Source organism: Diceros bicornis, chromosome 18 (assembly GCF_020826845.1).
Source record: "Diceros bicornis minor isolate mBicDic1 chromosome 18, mDicBic1.mat.cur, whole genome shotgun sequence".
In the NCBI taxonomy this organism is placed as follows: Eukaryota; Metazoa; Chordata; class Mammalia; order Perissodactyla; family Rhinocerotidae; genus Diceros; species Diceros bicornis.
In genome coordinates, this window is record NC_080757.1 from 15,565,413 (window position 1) to 15,585,776 (window position 20,364).

A 20,364-nucleotide genomic window follows, 5' to 3' on the forward strand; every position below is an offset into this window, starting at 1 on the left:
AACAGTGGGGGCGGGGGCCGAGGGCGGTCCCCTCGCCTCTCTCCCAACCCGAGGGCGGGTGTGGGGTCGGGCTCAGTCAGCTTTTGGCCCCGAGAGCTCAGCCTGAGTTCCTGCTTCTCCCCCGTTTCTGCCAACGAAGGTGACTGTTCCCTGTTGCCTTAGCCCTCTCAGACCAGCCCGTGGATTCCCAGCCTTCGGGAGACGCGGAAAGGAGTGGGCGCTGGGGTCTGGTGGAGGCCCCCGGTGTGTATCGTTCCCAGAGGAATCGTTCTCAGGCCTGCCCCGTCGTCTCCTTAGCGTTGGAGAGAAGGAACTGGGGAAATTGAGGAGAAAGATTTAACAGCTTGGGACTTCCTTGCTGAACTTTTTTTCCCCAAGGCAGGCTTCTGAAGGCTGCACCTCTGGAGGGATCCAGGACTTTAGAGGGCTGACTCTACCCTCGTTTGGCCTTGGCATGTGTGGGAGCAGTTTTTATCAGAGAGAGTGCTCAACTTGCAAGTTGAAGTCTCCAGCCACACCAGGAAAGCTCCAAGGAAGATTCTGGTGTCTCATCTCTCCTTCGTTAGGCTGTGGAGTTGTGTAGAATGGTAGCTATGCTTCTGCAGGCTTGTGGCCCAAGTCTGTGTAATTGGTTTTCGTCAGTCGAATTGGATTTTTCAGGTTGTTTTCTCTCTGCTCTGGAAAGTAGTAGCAGCTCTTCTCCCTCTGTCCCCTTCACCTAAGTTACAAAGGCTGCTGAGGTTGAGCTGTTCATACTTGAAGTAGTTTTTCAAACTTCGGAAAATATTGAAGTGGCATCTTAAACTTAAGGGTTGTTTTTGTTTCTGTTTTGTTACACTCATGGGTGTAAATGCTGGAGCATATGATCCTTGTTAGGGGCTTGTTTGCATTGGTGTTTACAGAAAAATACTCGGATTTTATATAGCTTTCCATTTTGAGTACTCTATAATCTCACTAATTCCTGTCAGTTTCCCACTGAAATGTTTAATGGCTATTTGTGAGTAGTCTCTCCCCTTAATAGATAAAGGTAACAGATATAAAAAATAGATACTTGCCTATCTGTCACTCAGTAAGTACACGGAGCCTGGAGAGTGGTTCTCGAAGTCCTGTGCTCTTATTCTTGAGTGCCCCAGTCCTTGGTATTTTGACAGCATGTCACAATACTTCCATCGTCTTCCAGGGAAAGCTCACTTATGGAACTTTTTCCTTCTCATAGTCCATCATCATAATAGCAGTTCGTCTCAGTATTCTAATGATGATAGTCAGAGAAGTTTTCCTTGGAATGACTCTGCTGGCTGCTCTTAGAGAGTTGGTGAGCATGAGTGGAGTTGAAGAATGTGAAAGGAATTGGTTCCTGTTTGCTTCAACAGGAGGTGTGTGATTGGGTAATTGGTATCCTAAAGAAGATTGTCCTGGCCAAGTTCAGAGACTGGAGTTGCAAATTTTTTCTCCAGAGATGTGCAGAACCGTGGATTGTTATGCATACTGCTCTTTTTCTCCTTTATTTTTCTTCCCTGCTAGTATATTAAAAGGACTTAGCCACCCTGGAAAAACGTTAGAGGCAGAAGAAGGAAAAGTTAAGATGGATCCAAGGGCTCTTTAGCACAGAACAGTCTAGTGCTGAAACGATTAAAGATCTTTTATTCTGAAAATGATAAGGTAGTTTGGGGTCTTGAGTATCTGAATATGACTTGGGTAACACAAGAGAGTATGATTTTTTTTCCCTGTTTCCCTAACCCAAGAGTAGGTAGCTCCAACACAGTTAAGTTCTTACCTTTGCCAGTTGCTGAACAAGTACTGTAAACCTAGTAGAATTTCTGCTTCTGCAAAATTTTTTTCCTTGTCTACCAATATTAGCATTTTGATGTGTAATTCTTAACTTTTGTTAGTTTACCAGAATGACAGTTTTTTTTTCTTCGCTCCTCCTTTATTCTTTCCTTCCACCCTTTCCTCCTCAACACTTTCTTCAACATCACAGAAAATATGAAGGAGCCCAGGCAGCGCAAAGATAACAGGCGTCCAGATCTGGAAATCTATAAACCTGGCCTTTCTCGACTAAGGAACAAACCTAAAATCAAGGAACCCTCTGGGAATGATCAATTTAAGGATGAAATTGTTAATGACAGAGATTCTTCTGCTGTTGGAAGTGGTACACAGCTCACTAAAGATGTCTGTAAAGAACTGCACAACCAACAGCACAATGGTCCTTTAGACCCAGAAAATATTCAGGCACAGGAATCCTTTCCAAGGACTGCTGGACAAGAGGATCGAAGTCTAAGAATTATCAAGAGAACAAAGAAACCTGATATGCAGATCTATCAGCCTGGAAGGCGTTTGCACACTGTTACCAAAGAATCTAGCCGGGTGGATGAGGAAGAAATCCTCAACCAGGTAGAACAATTGAGAGTAGAGGAAGATGAGTCTAGGGGAAATGTGAAAGAGGAGGTTTTGAATAAACCAGACAAAGATGAGGCAGAAAAGAGCCTAAATGGTGACAGACTAAGGGCTGCAAAGGGAGAAAAAGGAAAGAGGGTTGATAAAGGGGAGGGGATGAAGAAAGTCAGTGATGACCCAGCGCAAGGGAAGTCAGGTTCTGCCAAGCGCTACTCTCGCTCAGACAAACGAAGGAACCGCTACCGCACTTGCAGTACCAGCTCAGCTGGTAGCAACAACAGTGCTGAGGGGGCTGGCCTGACTGATAATGGATGTCGCCGCCGCCGCCAAGATCGAACCAAGGAGAGGCCACGACTGAAGAAGCAAGTATCTATGTCCTCAACTGACTCCTTAGATGAGGACAGAATTGATGAGCCTGATGGGCCCAGGAGGTGCTCAGAAAGGAAAAAACATTTAGATAGAAGCTGGTCTGGCCGTGGAGAGGGAGAGCAGAAAAGCAGTGGTAAAGAAAATCGAGGCACTCTTCGTGTTACTTTTGATGCAGAAACCATGCACAAAGATTCTTGCATGCTGAGGTCAGCCAGGGAGGATGTGGATAGGATAAAGCCTGACAAAGGCTTGAGCAGTGGGGGCAAAGGCTGTGAGAAGCAGGAGTCCAAAAACCTGAAACAAGAACTTCGGGGTCGCGGCCGTGGCATTCTGATTCTGCCTGCCCATACCACCCTATCTGTCAATTCAGCCAGTTCTCCAGAGTCTACACCTTTGGGACCTCGGCTTTTATTTGGATCTGGTAGTAAGGGATCTCGGAGTTGGGGCCGAGGAGGCACCACTCGACGATTGTGGGACCCAAACAATCCTGATCAGAAACCTGCTCTAAAAAACCAGACACCCCAGCTACATTTCTTGGACACTGATGATGAAGTCAGCCCAACATCTTGGGGTGACTCACGCCAGGCCCAAGCATCTTACTATAAGTTTCAAAACTCTGACAACCCCTATTATTACCCCAGGACACCAGGCCCTGCCTCCCAGTATCCTTATACCGGCTATAGCCCTCTGCAGTACCCCGTGGGCCCTACGAATGGTGTGTACCCAGGGCCTTACTACCCAGGCTACCCGACTCCATCAGGACAGTATGTTTGTAGTCCTCTCCCTGCCAGCACCATGAGTCCTGAGGAGATGGAGCAGCACATGAGGAACATGCAGCAACAGGAGCTACATAGGCTTCTCCGGGTGGCTGACAACCAGGAACTGCAGCTCAGCAACTTGCTTTCCAGGGATCGCGTCAGTCCTGAGGGCCTGGAGAAGATGGCTCAGCTCAGGTATGGTGTGTTCCATCCTGGCTACAGGGAAATGGAGATAAACTGGAGGTGTATAGGCTCCTATGGCTGAGGAAGGTAGAAATCTTTTAGGCAAGCCATTGGGTGTTATCTCTCTTTCACATTGATTTTTATAAGGGAGGGGCAGTTGGAAAAAAAAAAAACAGAAAATTTTGTTTCTAGTCTTAGAAATGATTATGCTTCCCACTTTAAGAAAAAAAAGTTATCTTTAAGAGAGCATGGAATCTGGAAATGGAAAAGGAAAGACTTTCCAGAATGCCAAGAAATGAACAACATATAACTTGTGGTGAAGATCTTATTTCAGCTGTTAAATTTAGGTGGAGGCATATGGGGAAAAACTACTTTCCTAGACATAACCGTCTTTAGAATGACATTCTGCTGTGCAGAATGGAAACTAGAGTGAGTACGATACCTGGTGGCATTTTGAATTTCCTGCCAAGGAAGGTGTTTAATTTGCTGGAAGCTCAAATCTTGGGTCTAGCCTTTCCTGTGGTGTATTTGGAGCTAGAAGTTGCATGTATTTTATTCCAGAGCTGAACTGCTGCAGCTATATGAGCGCTGTATTCTATTAGATATTGAGTTCTCTGATAATCAGAATGTGGATCAGATCCTGTGGAAGAATGCTTTCTATCAGGTGATTGAGAAGTTCAGGCAGCTTCTCAAGGATCCGAATGTTGAGAACCCAGAACTGTTTCGGAACAGACTTTTGGAGCTGTTGGATGAGGTAAACCATCATCTTTTTGTCTTCAGGATAAAGGCTTCAGCATCCTGTAGTTGTGCTGGGTTTTTACCACCTGAAATACTATGTTTGAAAACAGAACATTGACAAAAAACTGTATATTCTTTTCTTAGATTTAGGCCTATCCTACCCCTCTTGCTTCCTTGGGACCATAACTTACTGGCAGTTGGAGTTAGTCTCGAGCTTCTTAGCTTTCTGAATATCTTGGCCTGGAGGAGGGAGAAGGGAGAGGGGAAGAAGAGGGAGAGAGCCAGTGTGTGTATGTTCGTTCATTCGTGTTCATATCTTTAAAACCATGGAGAGGCTTATGCTATGAATTTGTCTTGTGCTTAGTTGGTGGCCACTAAATACAGTATATGCCTCCTTTTACATTGGGTGCCTGAGCATTAGCAGAACTGTGAAAGGGTCACTTGCCCCCATTTCTGGTGGGTAGGTTGGATCAGAACAGGCTGATTTCAGCTGTTTCTTATTTTTTCTCTTTATAGGGTAGTGACTTCTTTGATAGTTTGCTTCAGAAGCTGCAGGTTACTTACAAGTTCAAACTGGAGGACTACATGGACGGTCTTGCCATTCGCAGCAAGCCATTACGCAAGACAGTAAGCTAACTTCTTTATCTTAAATTCATTCATTCATTTATCTAGTGTTAGTTATGTATTAGGTACTGTGCTGGTTGTTGAGGATACAAGAATGAAAGAGAATAGTCCAGTGGGGGAACAGACTGATTAAAACAACAATTATAATGTAATGTCATAAGTACCATGCTGATGGTATATAAAGAGTGTTAAAGGGGCATAGAGAGAAGTAGATGTGACTTTTAAAAAAATTTTTTAAACAGTTTTATTTATTTATTTTTTTGTGAGGAAGATCAGCCCTGAGCTAACATCCATGCTAATCCTCCTCTTTTTGCTGAGGAAGACCGGCTCTGAGCTAACATCTATTGCCAACCCTTCTCGTTTTTTTTTCCCCCAAAGCCCCAGTAGATAGTTGTATGTCATAGTTACACATCCTTCTAGTTGCTGTATGTGGGATGAGGCCTCAGCATGGCCGGAGAAGCAGTGTGTCGGTGCGTGCCCGGGATCTGAACCTCGGGCCGCCAGTAGCGGGGCACGTGCACTTAACTGCTAAGCCAGAGGGCTGGCCCCGAAGTAGATCTGATTTAGACTGATGGGGTGAAGGAAGGCTTCTCAGAGTCAAGGTGAGTCTTAAAACATGACTAAGAGTGGAAGGGGCACTTTTGATACAGGGCACAGCAAGAGAGATAACCAGGCCTTGTTGGAAAAGTGCAACAAGTTCAGTGTGCTGGTGTCTGTAATGTGGAGTTGGGCTGTTGTAGGAGGTAAAGCTAATGAAGTAGGAACGGATAGCTCATAAACTCTTATATGCTACCTGAAGAGTTTGGGTTCTATTCTGAAAGCAGTGAAGAGCCATTGGTTGATTTTCAGCAAATGGATAGCAGATTTGTTCTTAGAATGAGTCCCTCAGGCAAATGGATGAGTTTGGGCAAGAGTGGAGGTAGGAGAGTCAGATTGTGGGCCTGAATTAAGGTAGAGGTAGTGGAGGTAGAAAAGAAGAGACAGATTAGAAAGACATAAGGGAAGTAGAATTGATTTGCTGGCTGATTTGATGTGGTTGATGAGATTGGAGGAGTCTAGATCATCTCCTAGTTTGTGGCCTAGGAGAGTGACTGGAAAGGAATAGGTTAGTTCAGTTTTGGATATGCTTAGGTGGAGGAACTTGAAAATGAACAAATGAATATTCTGATCTATCTAGAGTTCAGGAGAAAGAGCTGGGCGGGTGATATAGATTTAAGAGTCATCAGTGTATAGGTGGTGGTTGAAGCAGAGTTGGGGTGCTGGGAAGGCTGGCCAGAGAGCAGGGGATCATTTTCAAGGTAGTGGTGAGTAAAATTGTCAAATGCTATAGAATTATTAAATGTTAAGATTACTAAAAAGTGTCCATTGGATTGGATGACCTTATCCTGAGTTATTTTAGTTGGAGAGGGTGGAAGCCAGATTGTAGTGAATGAGTAGAGCAGTAGATATACTGAGAGAGTAACATGGACCTTGCTTTTAAGAATCTTGGCTGTGAAGACAAGAAGGGAAGACAGTAGTTAAAAGAGAATGTAATGTCAAGAGAAGTTTGTTTTTAAGCAGGGAGAGACTTGAGCATATTTATATGTTGAGAGGAAGGGGCCAGGCGAAAGGAAGAGGTTAAAGATTCGTTATAGAAAGGAGTGTGATTTATGGAGCATAGAGTTCCTTTTGCCTTTTTGCTCCTTCTGATGAATTGCTATGCAAAAGCTCTATTACTAATCAACAAGTATTTATTGAGTCCCTCCTACATGCCAGGTGTCATTCTAAGCACACACAATTCAGTGTGGAACAAGAAGCCATCATCCCAGCTCTCAGAGTTTAGAGTTTGATTAGGGGTGAGTGCAGATTTTGGATTAGTAATTGCAGATGCAATGACTCTTCAAAGGATGTGTGGAGGTATACTGTAAAGGGGCTTGGAAGATCATAGAAGACTGAGGGAAGTCACAATTAAGCAGAGGCTGAAGACCTGAGACGTTAGCCAGGTGAAGGTGTAGGTGAGGATTCAAGAACTACAACGTTCGAGGGAGAGGGAACAATATATGTGAAGGTCCTGAAGTGGGAAAGAGTGTGGTGTGTAGGGGAACAGAGGAAAGTCTAGTCTCACTGAGGCACGGAGAGTGAGGGGGAAATGGTGCAGAAGAGGCGAGCAGAGGCTGGGTCATCTAGGACTTCATTCTGAGGATAGTGGAGAGCCTTTGACAGAATTTGACTTTTTTTTTTTGCCCTCATGAAGATGGCAAAATGGCTGCGAAACATAACCAGTTTTCTTGGTGCTTTATCACTTCAATACTGACTGAATACTTGGCATTCATTCATAGAGAGAATGTGTGGAATAATCAGGACTCTGAAGGTATATGACATAGTAATATATAACTATAACTTTGCTGAGGCACACATTTGAATTAAGTGCTAGGAAGCTGATGTGCAGTAGCTAGTTATTTAGCTAGTGAATGAGCCTTCCTTGAGGGGTCAGTGTCTACATCTCCATGAAACTGTGTTCTTTATTCAGTGACATGGTAATTTCTTATGTGTGGGATGGAGTGGAATTATGTGTTATGAAGTGATGTGCCTTAGGGAGATTTTTTGGTTGGGCACATGTCTTGGGATAGTTAAGGGTCTCCTCTGTTGTTTTCTCACAGAGTGACCGATGCCAAGCCCATCAGTGAGAAAACATATATATAGTAGTACTGCACAGTCTCTGGCACTATTATTGATTTAGGGAATTATTGTTTTGCAAAGGGAACATAATGCAGTATTATAGTGCAGTGATAGTAACAATTTGAGGAGAGGAAGACTGTAATGATGGCAGACAAAGAACAGAGTAAACAATTGTCTTAATATTTATATATCACTTTGTAATTTGTAAAGTATTTTTACACTTATTCCCTGCAGTTAGCCTATAGACTAGGTATTTTTACATTCAGATGAAGAAACTGAGTCCCAAAGAGTCCCAGAGACCTATTTGAGATCACACAACTATAGCAGAGAGACTCAGATCTCCTGACTCGTAGTTTCAGAGTGTTTTCTTCCATTTGCCTGGGACTTGACATAAGAATGACCCCTTCTCGCTTCTGCCACTTTTTCTCAGTAAGTTTTGCATCACATTGTTGGCTGTTTTTTGCCTTTCAAGGTTAGGCTGAAAACTTTTTACTTTTTGAGTGTTGAGGACTACTAGTACCTTATTAAAGCTGCCCTGTCATTATGACCCCATCCCCGTCCTTTGGGATTGAAGTTAGAGTTTCTTGGGTATGCTACTAACTGATTGTTTTTCCTGAAGGTAAAATATGCTTTGATCAGTGCCCAACGATGTATGATTTGCCAAGGAGATATTGCTAGGTATCGGGAGCAAGCCAATGATACAGCAAACTACGGGAAAGCACGCAGGTACTTTTGCCTATTGTTATGGCTTCTCTTCACTGTGTGGCTTTAAGCTAAGCCCTATTAAGAGCAGTGGGCTACGTGAGCTGCCTCCTGTACGGAATGTCCTACAGGTGTCGCTGTTGGTCCCTGTAGTCTTGCTTTACCACTCCAGGGTTACGTTTTAACACTCCAGTTTACGTCTTAAGTAGAAAGGCTATCAGGTGATGAATTGCGAAAACGTTGATACGGAGCTAGCATTTTTTTACTGTTTTCTATTCCAGTTGGTACCTGAAGGCCCAGCACATTGCTCCCAAGAATGGGCGCCCCTATAACCAGTTGGCTCTGCTGGCAGTGTATACGGTAAGAAATCCTGTGGACAGGGAAAGTGCCTTGCATGCGGAATCTTAGAAATATGGGTTTTGATGGCGTCAGCTCCTAGAGCTAGATTTCATCTGAACACTGTAACCCAAAGAACATCTCCTTCTGCCTCCCATCCTCAAACTCCTTTTGTTACTGTTACTTTCAGAGGTAAGTTTTCAGGGATCCCTCACTTCAGTTGAATCTGTACTTCATCCACTTGCCGCTGTACTTAAGTTCCTAGAGGAGTGCTCATACTCCAGCCAAACACCATTGTTTGTTTTTGACCAAGGCTTCTGCTCTGAATCTTGTCTTGCTTCCCTTTCCTCTTCTGTTGGACTAACTTACTCATTTCCAGAAGGAAAATAAGGCTTCCTTTACCTCTCCCCGTTAAAGTCCTAAGCCAGCTCTAAGTACTCAGATATGTGCTTCTTTTCCCCAGATCATTCCCTTATTCCTCTTAGCTTTTCACCTAAGGAGCTTCCTTAGCAGAAGCACAGTAAGTTCCAAATTGTACCTTTCTAGATCTTACCAAACTCCTCTAAATGTGATTCTAACAGAAAGCCTTGGGAGCTGACAGAGCCCTTAGTGAAGAAGCTGAAATGAAGGGGGAAGGGTGGGGGCCAATGGTAGGTAACAAAGATTTAAATATAAGAAGCAACTAACATGCTCATTAGCAGGGAGTTTTTTTTTGTTTTTTGGTTTTTTTTTGTGAGGAAGATCAGCCCTGAGCTAACATCCCTTGCTAGTCTTCCTCTTTTTGCTGAGGAAGATTAGCCCTGAACTAACATCTGCCAATCCTCTTCTTTTTGCTGAGGAAGACTGGCCCTGGGCTAACATCCATGCCCATCTTCCTCCACTTTACGTGGGACCACAGCATGGGCTGACAAGCGGTGTGTCGGTGTGTGCCCGGGATCCGAACCCGGGCTGCCAGCAGCGGAATGCATGCACTTAACCACTACGCCACGGGGCTGGCCCTCAGGGAGAATTTTCTTAATGCCATAAAATTCATTGCCCAAATAAACAATGTTTGAATTAATATTTTTATTCCACAAAAGATTCAAAAAAATTCCTAATAATTATGTATTGAAATTATTGATTAAGTAATGTGGTTTACTGATATACTTCCTTCAGAATCTGTTGAATCTCTCTCTTTGCTTTTTACTTCTGTCCTATTCTCTTTGTGATGTGTTTTTTTTTTTTTTTTGTGAGGAAGATCAGTCCTGAGCTAACATCCATGCTAATCCTCCTCTTTTTGCTGAGGAAGACTGGCTCTGAGCTAACATCTATTGCCAGTCCTCCTCCTTTTTTTTTTTTTCCCCAAAGCCCCGGTAGATAGTTGTATGTCATAGTTGTACATCCTTCTTAGTTGCTGTATGTGGGACACGGCCTCAACATGGCCAGAGAAGCGGTGCGTCGGTGTGTGCCCAGGATCCGAACTCGGGCTGCCAGTAGCAGAGCGCCGCACTTAACCGCTAAGCCATGGGGCCGGCCCTGTGATGTGTGTTTGAGATTTTTTTCACCCCTCTTTGTGGCTTTATTTTTCTCTCTTCTTATCCATCTTCTGTTTTTCCTTTTTTCTCATTTCTTATCTCCTCTTCATAACATAAAATTAACCATTAGTTATTTGTACAATTCAGTGGCATTTAGTACATTAACAATATTGTGTAACCATCAGCTCTATCTAGTTCCAAGACATTTTCATCACCCTGGAAAGAAACCTCATACCCATTACTCCCTCTTCCTATTAACTAAAGTCCGTAGTTTACATTGGGGTTCACCTTTACTGTCGTACATTCAGTGGGTTTGCACAAATGTATAGTGACATGTATCCACCATTATAGTGTCACACAGAATAGTTTCACTGCCCTAAAAATACCCTGTGCTCCACACTCCACTGTTCATCCCTCCTCCCTCCCCCAAACCTCTAGCAATAACGTATATATACATATATATATATATATATATTTTTTTTTTTTTTGGCGAGGAAGATCAGCCCTGAGCTAACATCCCTTGCTAGTCGTCTTCTTTTTGCTGAGGAAGATTAGCCCTGAGCTAACATCTATGCCCATCCTCCTCTATTTTGTATATGGTATGCCGCCACAACATGGCTTGATGAGCGGTGTGTAAATCCGTGCCTGGGATCCGAACCTGTGAACCCTGGGCCACTGAAGCGGAGTGAGCGAACTTCACCAGCATGCCACTGGGCCGGCCCCAATATATTTTTTTATTGTATAACTGATGTTTTTACTGTCTCTATAGTTTCGCCTTTTCCAGAATGTCATGTGGTTTGAACCATATAGTACGTAGTAGTTTTCAGATTGGCTTCTTTCAATTAGCAGTATACGTTTAGGGTTATTTTTGTGGCTTGGTAGCTCTTTTCTTTTTATTGTTGCATAATATTCCATTGTGTGGTTGTAGCACAGTTTGTTTATCCATTCCCCTATTGAAGGACATCTTGGTTGCTTCCAAGTTTTGGCAATTATGAATAAAAATGCTGTAAACGTTTTCATGCAGGTTTTTGTGTGGACGTGTTTTCAACCCATTTGGGTAAATACCAAGGAATGTGATTACTGGATTGTATAGTAAGAGTATATCTAGTTTTGGAAGAAACTGTCGGTTTCTTCCAAAGTGGCTGTACCATTTTGCATTCCTACCAGTAATGGATGAGAGTTCCTATTGTGTTTCCTCATCAGCATTTGGTGTTGTCAGTGTTCTGGATTGTGGTCATTCTAATAGGTGTGTAGTGATATCTCATTTCAATTTGCAATTTTCTAATGACATATGATGTGGAACATCTTTTCAAATGCTTATTTTCCATCTATATGTCTTCCTTAGTCTGTTTAGATCTTTTGCCCATTTTTAACTTGGGTTGTTTGTTTTCTTGTTGAGTTTTAAGAGTTCATTGTATATTTCGGATACCAGTCCTTTATCAGATATGTGTTTTGAAAATATTTTCTCTCAGTCTGTGGCTTGTCTTTTCATTTTTTCATAGCAGTCTTTTACAGAGCAGAAGTTTTTAATTTTAATGAAATCCAGCTTATCAACTTTTTCTTTTATGGATCATACTTTGGATGTCATATCTAAGAAGTCATTGCCAAGCTCAAAGTTTCCTAGATTTTCTCCTGTATTATCTTCTAGGAGTTGTATAGTTTTGCATTTAACATTTAGGTCTATGATCCATTTTGAGTTAATTTTTGTGAAAGATGTAAGGTTTGTATATAGATTCATTGTTTTGAATGTGGATGTCCAGTGTTGCAACACCATTTGTTGAAAAGCCTATCCTTTCTCCATTGAATTGCCTTTCCTCCGTTGTCACACATCAGCTGACTGTATTTGTGTGGGTCTATTTCTGGGCTCTCTATTCTGTTCCTTTGATCTATTTGTCTATTCTTTGGCCAGTACCACACTGTCTTGGTTACTGTAGCTTTATAGTAAGTCTTGAAGTTGGGTAGTGTCAGTCTTCCAACTTTATTCTTCTCCTTCATTATTGTATGGGCTATTCTGGATCTTTTGCCTTTCCATATAAACTTTAGAATCAGCTTATTGATATCTACAAATCTAGTGAGTGTGCAGTGGTATCTTGTGGTTTTGATTTGCATTTCCCTAACGACTAATGTTGAGCATCTTTTTGTATGCTTATTGGTCATTTGGAGAAGTGTCTATTCAAGTCCTTTGCCCATTTTTTAGAAAATTAAAAAAAATGTTTTTAATTGTAAAATACACGTAAATGAAATTTATCACCTTACCCATTTTTAAGTGTACTGTTGAGTAGTGTTAAGTACATTCACATTTTTGTGCAGCTAGTCTTCAGAACTCTCTTCATCTTGCAGAACTGACACTCTATACCCATTATACAGCAACTCCTCATTCTTCCCTCCCTCAAGCCACTGGCAGCCACCCTTCTACTTGCTGTCTCTATGAATTTGTCTGCTCCAGGTACCTAATATAAGTGGAATCATATACTCTTAGTCTTTTTGTGAGTGGCTTATTTCACTTAGCATTGTATCCTCAAGGTTCATCTATGTAACAGCTTGTGTCAGAATTTCCTCTTTCTTAAGGCTGAATAATACTCACTTGTATGTTTATACCACATCTTGTTTATCCATTCATCTTTCCACGGACACTTCCACCTTTGGCCATTATGAATGGTGCTGCTGTGAACGTGAGTGTACAAAATACTTTTCAAGACCTTGCTTTCAATTCTTTGGGTATATACCCAGAAGTGGAATTGCTGGATCATATGGTAATTCTGTTTTCAATTTTTGGAGGAACTACCATACTGGTAGCTGTGCCGTTTTAAATTTCCAGCAGCAGTACACAAGGGTTCCAGTTTTTCCACGCCCTTGCCAACACTTATTTTCTGTTTCTTTGGTTGTTTATTTTATAGTAGCCAACCTAATTGATGTGAAGTGGTATGGCAATTTGGTTTTGACTTGTATTTCCCTAATGAATAGTGATCTTTTCATGTGCTTGTTGGCCATCTGTATATCTTTGGAGAAATGTGTATTTAAGTACTTTGAGTATTTTTAAATTGGGTTCTCTTTTTTGTTGAGATATAGGAGTTCTTTATATATTCTGATCCTTCTCGGATATATGATTTGCAAATATTTTCTCCCATTCTATGAGTTGTCTTTCACTTTCTTGATAGTATCCTTTGATGCACAAAAGTTTTTAGTTTTATGAACTCCAATTTATCTGTCTTTTTTGTTACTTGTACTTTAGTGTCATAGCTATGAAACTGTTACCAAATTCAAAGTTAAGAGTATTTATCCCCATGATTTCTTCTAAGAGTTTTTATAATTTTAGCTCTTATATTTAGGTCTTTGATCCATTTTTGGTTATGTTTTGTATGTGGTATGAAGTAAGGGTCCAACTTCATTCTTTTGCATGTGGATATCCAATTCTTCCAGCACCATTTGTTGAAGAGACTATTCTTTCCTCATTGAGTAGTCTTGCACCCTTGTTGAAAATCAGTTGATGTATAGGTTTATTTCTGGGCTCTCAGTCATCTCCCATTGATCCATATGTCTACCCTTATGCCAGTAGCACATTGTTTTAATAACTCTGGCTTTGTGGTAAGTTTTGAAATTGGGATATGTGAGTCTTTTAACTTTGTTCTTCTTTTTCAGGATTGTTTTGGCTATTTGGGGTTCCTTGCAATTCAATATGGATTTTAGGATTGACTTTTTCCTTTCTGCAAAAACAGTCATTGAGATTTTGATAAGGATTGTGTTGAATCTGTAGATTCCTTTGGAGAGTTTTACATCTTTACAGTATTAAGTCTTCTACTCTGCAAACACAGGATGTTTTCCATTTATTTAGGTCTTCTTTAATTTCTTTCAGAAATGTTTTGTAGTTTTTAGTGTGTCAGTTTTGCATTTCCTTGGTTAAATTTATTCCTAAGTATGTCATTCTTTCTGATGCTATTGTTAAGTGGAATTATCTTGATTTCTTTTTCAGATTGTTCATTACTATTGTATAGAAATACAACTAATTTTTTAGTGATCTTGTATCTTGATACTTTGCTGAATTCCCTCAGTTGCTTTTTGCCATTCTGATTAAATTGGTATATTTTTCTTTCATGGACCTCTGACCTAAATTAGTACTCCTTTCAAGTTCTTTTCCTCTGTCCCTCTTTTTCTGTCTCCCTCTTATCCCAATTGTCTTTTTTTTTTTTTTTTCCTGCTGGGAAAGATTTGCTCTGAGCTAACATCTGTTGCCAGTCTTCCTCTTTCGTTTTTTTTCCTCCCCAAAGCCCCACTACATAGTTGTATATTCTAGTTGTAAGTCCTTCTAGTTCTTTTATGTGAGCTGCCACCACAGCATGGCTACTGACAGACGAGAGGTGTAGTTCCGCGCCCGGGAACCGAACCTGGGCTGCTGAAGCAGAGTGCGCCAAACCTTAACTGCTAGGCCATCAGAGCTGGCTCTTCTAGTTATCTTTTTTGTTGTTGTTGTTTTTTTGTTGAGGAAGATTAGCCCTGAGCTAATATCTGTTGCCAATCCTCCTCTTTTTGCTGAGGAAGATTGGCCCTGGGCTAACATCTGTGCCCATCTTCCTCTACTTTATATGTGGGTTGCCTGCCACAGCATGGCTTGATAAGTGGTGTGTAGGTCCATGCTTGGGATCTGGGCAGCCAAAGTAGAGCACGTGAACTTAACCACTACACCACCAAGCTGGCCCCTTTCCTAGTTGTCTTTTAACATCACTTTCTCAACTTTTCTGTCTCCTTTTATCAGTCATTCAGTGAACCTCAAGTATTTATTGAGAACATGCCTGTGCACAGTGCTTTGCCAGGTGCTGTGAGTGATAAATATGTGATATGGTTCTGCCCTGAAAAAAACTTTATTGAGAAGACAAGTTAAGTATACAGACAGTGATACAAATTAGACTTGATGAAATATGATGCAATTGATTGTTAGATGCACCATTATTTTCTGTACCACTAAGAAAGAAAAATGTGAATTAAAATAAGACACAATGGTAGATATTGATTGTAAGTTGTATCTCAATTTCAGAGATGTTAAAATGTGAAAAAAATCATTGTAGAATTGATAAAATACAGTCTAAAATCAAGTGTGTGGCATAAGCAGAGATTAGTAGTGTGGACAGGTAGAGATTAGTTAAGCTCCCACTTAACTGACTGTAAAAGTGTGCCAGATACTCTGTTAAACTCTATGTATTATATGAATTTTAATATTTCCAGGAGCATATGTGTGTAAATATCTCCATTTTACAAATAAGGAAACCTCTCTAGGTTGACTTGCTTAGGGTTATACCTAATAAATGGCAGGACCAAATTCAGACTCAGGCAGTTGACCTTAGAATGCACCTTTAAGCCAGCTAGGTGAATACAAGATACGAGTTTTGAAGAATGAGTAGATGCTGGGGAGAGAGAGAATGCATCTAGTATTTTAGATGCATTTTGAGACAGTTATGTAGAAAAAGGTAAAAATGTATATGAAGTTGAAGAGATAGGCTTTTTGACATTCTTTCCCCCTTTGTTTCAGTGTTTTTCTTTTTCCTTCTTTCTGACCTTCTCCCTTTCTTTTACTTCTTTTCCCTGTTAATTGGTCTTTAAAAAAAATTTTTTTTTTTTTTGAGGAAGATTGGCACTGTGCTAACATCTGTTGCCAATCTTCCTCTTTTTTCTTTTTTTCTCTCCCAAGCCCCAGTACATAGTTGTGTATCATAGTTGTAGGGTTGTAAGTTCTTCTGTGTGGGATGCCGCCTCAGCATAGCTTGATGAGCAGTGAGTAGATCCGCACCCAGGATCCAAACCGGCGAACCCTGGGCCGCTGAAGCGGAACAGACAACTTAACCGTTACACCACTGGGCTGGCGCCTGTTAATTGGTCTTAAAGTGGACTTCAAATATTTATTTGCTGAATTCATTGGATTATAGTTTATTTTTCCCTTTTCTCAGCAGAGTCAGTATGGTACAGTGAAAACATGAATTTAGGAACCAGACAGACCTAGGTTCAAGTACTGGCTTAGCCAGGATTTGGTTTTGAGACCTTGTTGGGCAAATTAAGTAGTAATCTTCCTGAGCTCCCATTTCCTCATCTTTGAAATGGGAATAAGAATACCTATGGGGCAGTGTCCTTAGGTTTAGAGATAATATCTATGAAGTGCTGATCACTTGCCTCAATGTTATGCTTAATGAGTTGCCATTGTTACTTATAATTTTTAAAAATAATGAATAATTAATAAGTGAGTTTAACATTTTCTTTCTCTAAAAGCAAAACATAATTGGCTTTTATGTTTTATGAGGCTCTTTATTCTCTTCTCCCCCTTATGAGTACTTGGCTCTTAGAGTACCTCTGCATGTAAGATAAGTACTGTGCAAGAAGAGATCTCTGATGTAGTTCCCATGGCTTCTCCCATGTATAGCATTCTGATTTTGTTATTGGACTTACTCACAGCTTGGGGCACAGGTTGGGAGAGATAGTAGGGTTTCCTGGGTCAGCTGACTCAGGCTGGAGTCAGGAAGAGAATTGTTTGACTCAGTGTCTCTGGCCTCTTTCTGCAGAGGAGGAAGCTTGATGCTGTGTATTACTATATGCGCAGTTTAGCTGCCAGCAACCCTATCCTGACTGCCAAGGAGAGTCTCATGAGCTTGTTTGAAGAAACCAAACGAAAGGTGAGTGGGGATATAGGGGGAATCATTCCTTCCTAGAAGAATGTATTTCTCTTAGTGCCTCTGTGTCCTCAAGAGGCCGCATCGGGCAGTGCTGATAGGGAGTCAGTCAGTCCCTGTGCAGAGCCAAACTCATTTTTAGGAGAGCTCTCCAGGGCCCTTGGATGTACATGTTCCACAGCATCTAGTTTAGAGAATTAGTAACCTTTATGAGACAAAGCAGATGATACTCTGCTACTTTGGAATGATGGAGAAGTCTTTACTTTTTATAGTCCTTGGGCAACAAACTCAGGTGAAGTGAATGCCTCTCTTTTTTAGCTGAATCCCAGGAGAGTCTAAGCTTGTGTGTTTGTTTGTTGTACAGGCAGAACAGATGGAAAAGAAGCAACACGAGGAATTGGAACTGAGCCCTGACCAATGGCGGAAAGGAAAGAAGTCTACTTTCAGGCATGTTGGAGATGACACTACTCGACTGGAGATCTGGATTCATCCATCCCATCCGCGGTCCTCCCAGGGCACTGAGTCTGGGAAGGATTCTGAGCAGGAAAATGGGCTGGGTAGCCTGAGCCCCAGTGATGTAAGTTCCTGAGGGTGCTGTAATGAGCAAGACTAGCTAAGTAAGCATGGATGCCCTGGTACGTGCAACTATGAGGCACTGCCCAGGCATTTTCCACTAATCACAAGGAAGACAAATCACTTCAGGCTCCCTGATGTCCTCATCCATCTCCTCCACCTACACTTCCTTTATCTTTATGCGCTTCCCCCTTTCACCACCATGTGGCACTGTAGAATGTAGTAAAGGTAGTTTTTCTAAATGAAGATTTACTTAGTATAGGATAAGAATTTTTTGCTGCTTTGGTTTCAGAGTAACCAATATGATGCTTTAGGATTCTGTGTGCAATTTTGTGAAGCTAGGGAGAGAGAGCATAGTAGTTGGAAAACTGCAAATGGCTGGTTCATCGTGCCTTGAGAGTAAATTTGTAGTGGAGTGGGGTGGTGGGATGAGCTAGAACCTGATCTCAGAGGGTCATGCAATAAGTAATTTGACCTTTATTCTGAAGGTAGTAGGGAGCAATTGAATGCTTTATTTAAATAGGGAAATAACATGTCAGATATACGTTTTAGAAACGTAACTCTGGCTCCTTTGTGAAAAGTTTGCAGAAGAGTAAGACTAGAAATAAGAACAGTAGGAGGGTGCTACAGTAATCCAAGTGAGATGTGAAAAGGACCCAAACCAGGAAATGGCTTTGGAGGTGGGGAGAAATGAACAGATATGAGGTATATTAATGAGGTGTAGAATCCAACAGACTTGATTAGACATGAAGAGCTGAGAGAGAAGAGGAAGTCAAAAGTGACACCTACCTAGGTGTTTCTGGCTTGGAAACTGGGTGGATGATGGTGCATTTCTTGAATTAGGGAATAAAAATGGAGTTGGTTTTAGGAGAAAAATGATGAGTTTAGTTTTGGACATTTTGGAATTTCTGTATGACAGTGAAGTGGAGATATTTAGAGGCTAACAGATATCTGAAGCTGAGGAGAGTGGTCTCAACCAGAGATGAAGATATTTGAAGGCATCCTCTTATAGATGGTAATGAAGTCATGAGAGTTGATTCAGTCACTTGAGGAAAACACATAGAATGATAAATAGGTTGAAGAGCTAAGAAGGAAAGGTGTTAGATGGCAGGAAGAGGTCCTTGCAGAGGATGGGAAGGGAGTAGGATCCAGATCACAAGTGAAGGGGTTAGCCTGAAAGAGGTTGAGAGATCCCTCTTCTTATGCTTGAGGGAAAGGAGGAACAGATAATTGGGGAATGCAGGTAAGTTTGGGGGTTTTCTAGAGGAAGATGAGGGAGGGCCTTTTTTTTTTTTTTTTTGTGAGGAAGATCAGCCCTGAGCTAACATACATGCTAATCCTCCTCTTTTTGCTGAGGAAGACCGGCTCTGAGCTAACATCTATTGCCAATCCTCCTTTTTTCTCCCCAAAGCCCCAGCAGATAGTTGTATGTCATAGTTGCACATCCTTCTAGTTGCTGTATGTGGGACGTGGCCTCAGTGTGGCCAGAGAAGCAGTGCGTCGGTGCGTGCCCGGGATCCGAACCTGGGCCGCCAGTAGCAGAGCGCGCGCACTTAACCACTAAGCCACGGGGCCAGCCCTAGGGAGGGCCTTTTTGATGTTTTCTATTTTCTCTTTGAAGTTGAAGGCATGATTGTGTGCTAAGAATGAGTCAAAAGTGGTGGGATAGAAGGACTTGTGCTTTGGGGTTTAATGTAAAATTTCCATTTATCTTCCTATATTCTTCTTAGTCTTTAGCTGTTTTCTGGATGACTTTGAAAGCAGTCATTGCTTATAAACAAAACTACCAACGTCTTATGTGCCATGGTGTGCATGGGGCCCCAACTTGTCAAGGTGCTTCAGAGGAGTTGCTGCTGTGGTAAAGTCCCTCACTGCTGCCCTCTTCTACTTTGCATATTACAGCCTATTTGGAAGTAAATTGGAAGCCTGTTTGAATAAGAGAGAAATTGTTCTATTGCATTAGCTGCACAGTGCAACTACCTTTAAATTAAAGCAACAATTTGAGAAAGGATTTTATGGCTTTCTCTGACCATGGTCTCAAGGTTGAAGAGTATCCCTCATAAAGGTTATAACTAATCTTTTATAGATCTCCCTTTCCCATTAGGTGTTTTATTTATTTTTTTAAGTAATATGTTTTATAAGTATGTTTTTATTGTTATCTGTGTCTCAGAGAAGTCATTTTCAGCATGTGAGCTGTCATTTGACCCATTAAATTTTATTAATTATTTTATTTTTAATTATACAAATAATATGTGCTATACTTTTAGTAAAAAATTCAGGTAATTACAGATGTATGTAGAGTAAAATGTGGAAATTTGTTTTCTAAACTATTCGTGAGGCTGTTTATAATATTTTCAGCCTATACATCATCCTTGGGTAATTACTTCCCTTAATTTTTTCTTTATGTTTACGTCTATGAGTTTAGCCTTTTAATTGTAGACTACCAACACTTGAGGAAGAAGTCTTTAGTTTCATAGGCTTCATTTATCCAGTCAGGAACCGCATTGCCTTTTTTACCTGCTTTCTCAGGCTCATGATAGCTTCCCATATTCTTTTCTTTCTTATAGTAGGCCCAAGAACTCAGCTTGCTTTTTCTGTTTCTTGGAACACATAGTTGATGAGAACTGGGGATTTATTCACAGACATTTGAGTGATTAGGCATTGGGGATACAGAGATGAAAACAACCAAAAATGATCTTTAATCTCAGGGAGCACTCAGTCACGTCAGGAAGACAGAAACGTAAATATATGATTATAATGTGGTGTGCTAAGTGCTCTGATAAAGGCAAGTGTGAGAGGCTATGGGAGCACACAGAGCACCTAATCTGGTCATAGTCAGGGAAGGCTGGGATCAGGAGGCAGCTG

At 41.4% G+C, this 20,364-nt stretch overlaps 1 protein-coding gene across 4 annotated transcripts in view; it reads left to right on the forward strand.

Moving 5' to 3' along the window:
• Positions 1-20,364, forward strand: part of SMG6 (SMG6 nonsense mediated mRNA decay factor) — a 205,440-nt gene that overhangs the window by 267 nt on the left and 184,809 nt on the right. The window contains exons 1-8 of one of the 4 annotated variants that reach the window (XM_058560084.1): positions 81-243; positions 1,979-3,716; positions 4,266-4,458; positions 4,959-5,069; positions 8,344-8,450; positions 8,708-8,786; positions 16,819-16,929; positions 17,291-17,503. In XM_058560084.1, the coding sequence (XP_058416067.1) occupies positions 1,984-3,716; positions 4,266-4,458; positions 4,959-5,069; positions 8,344-8,450; positions 8,708-8,786; positions 16,819-16,929; positions 17,291-17,503 (2,547 nt within the window). In that variant the 5' untranslated portion in view covers positions 81-243; positions 1,979-1,983. The other 3 variants (XM_058560087.1, XM_058560085.1, XM_058560086.1) reach the window with 3 other exon arrangements.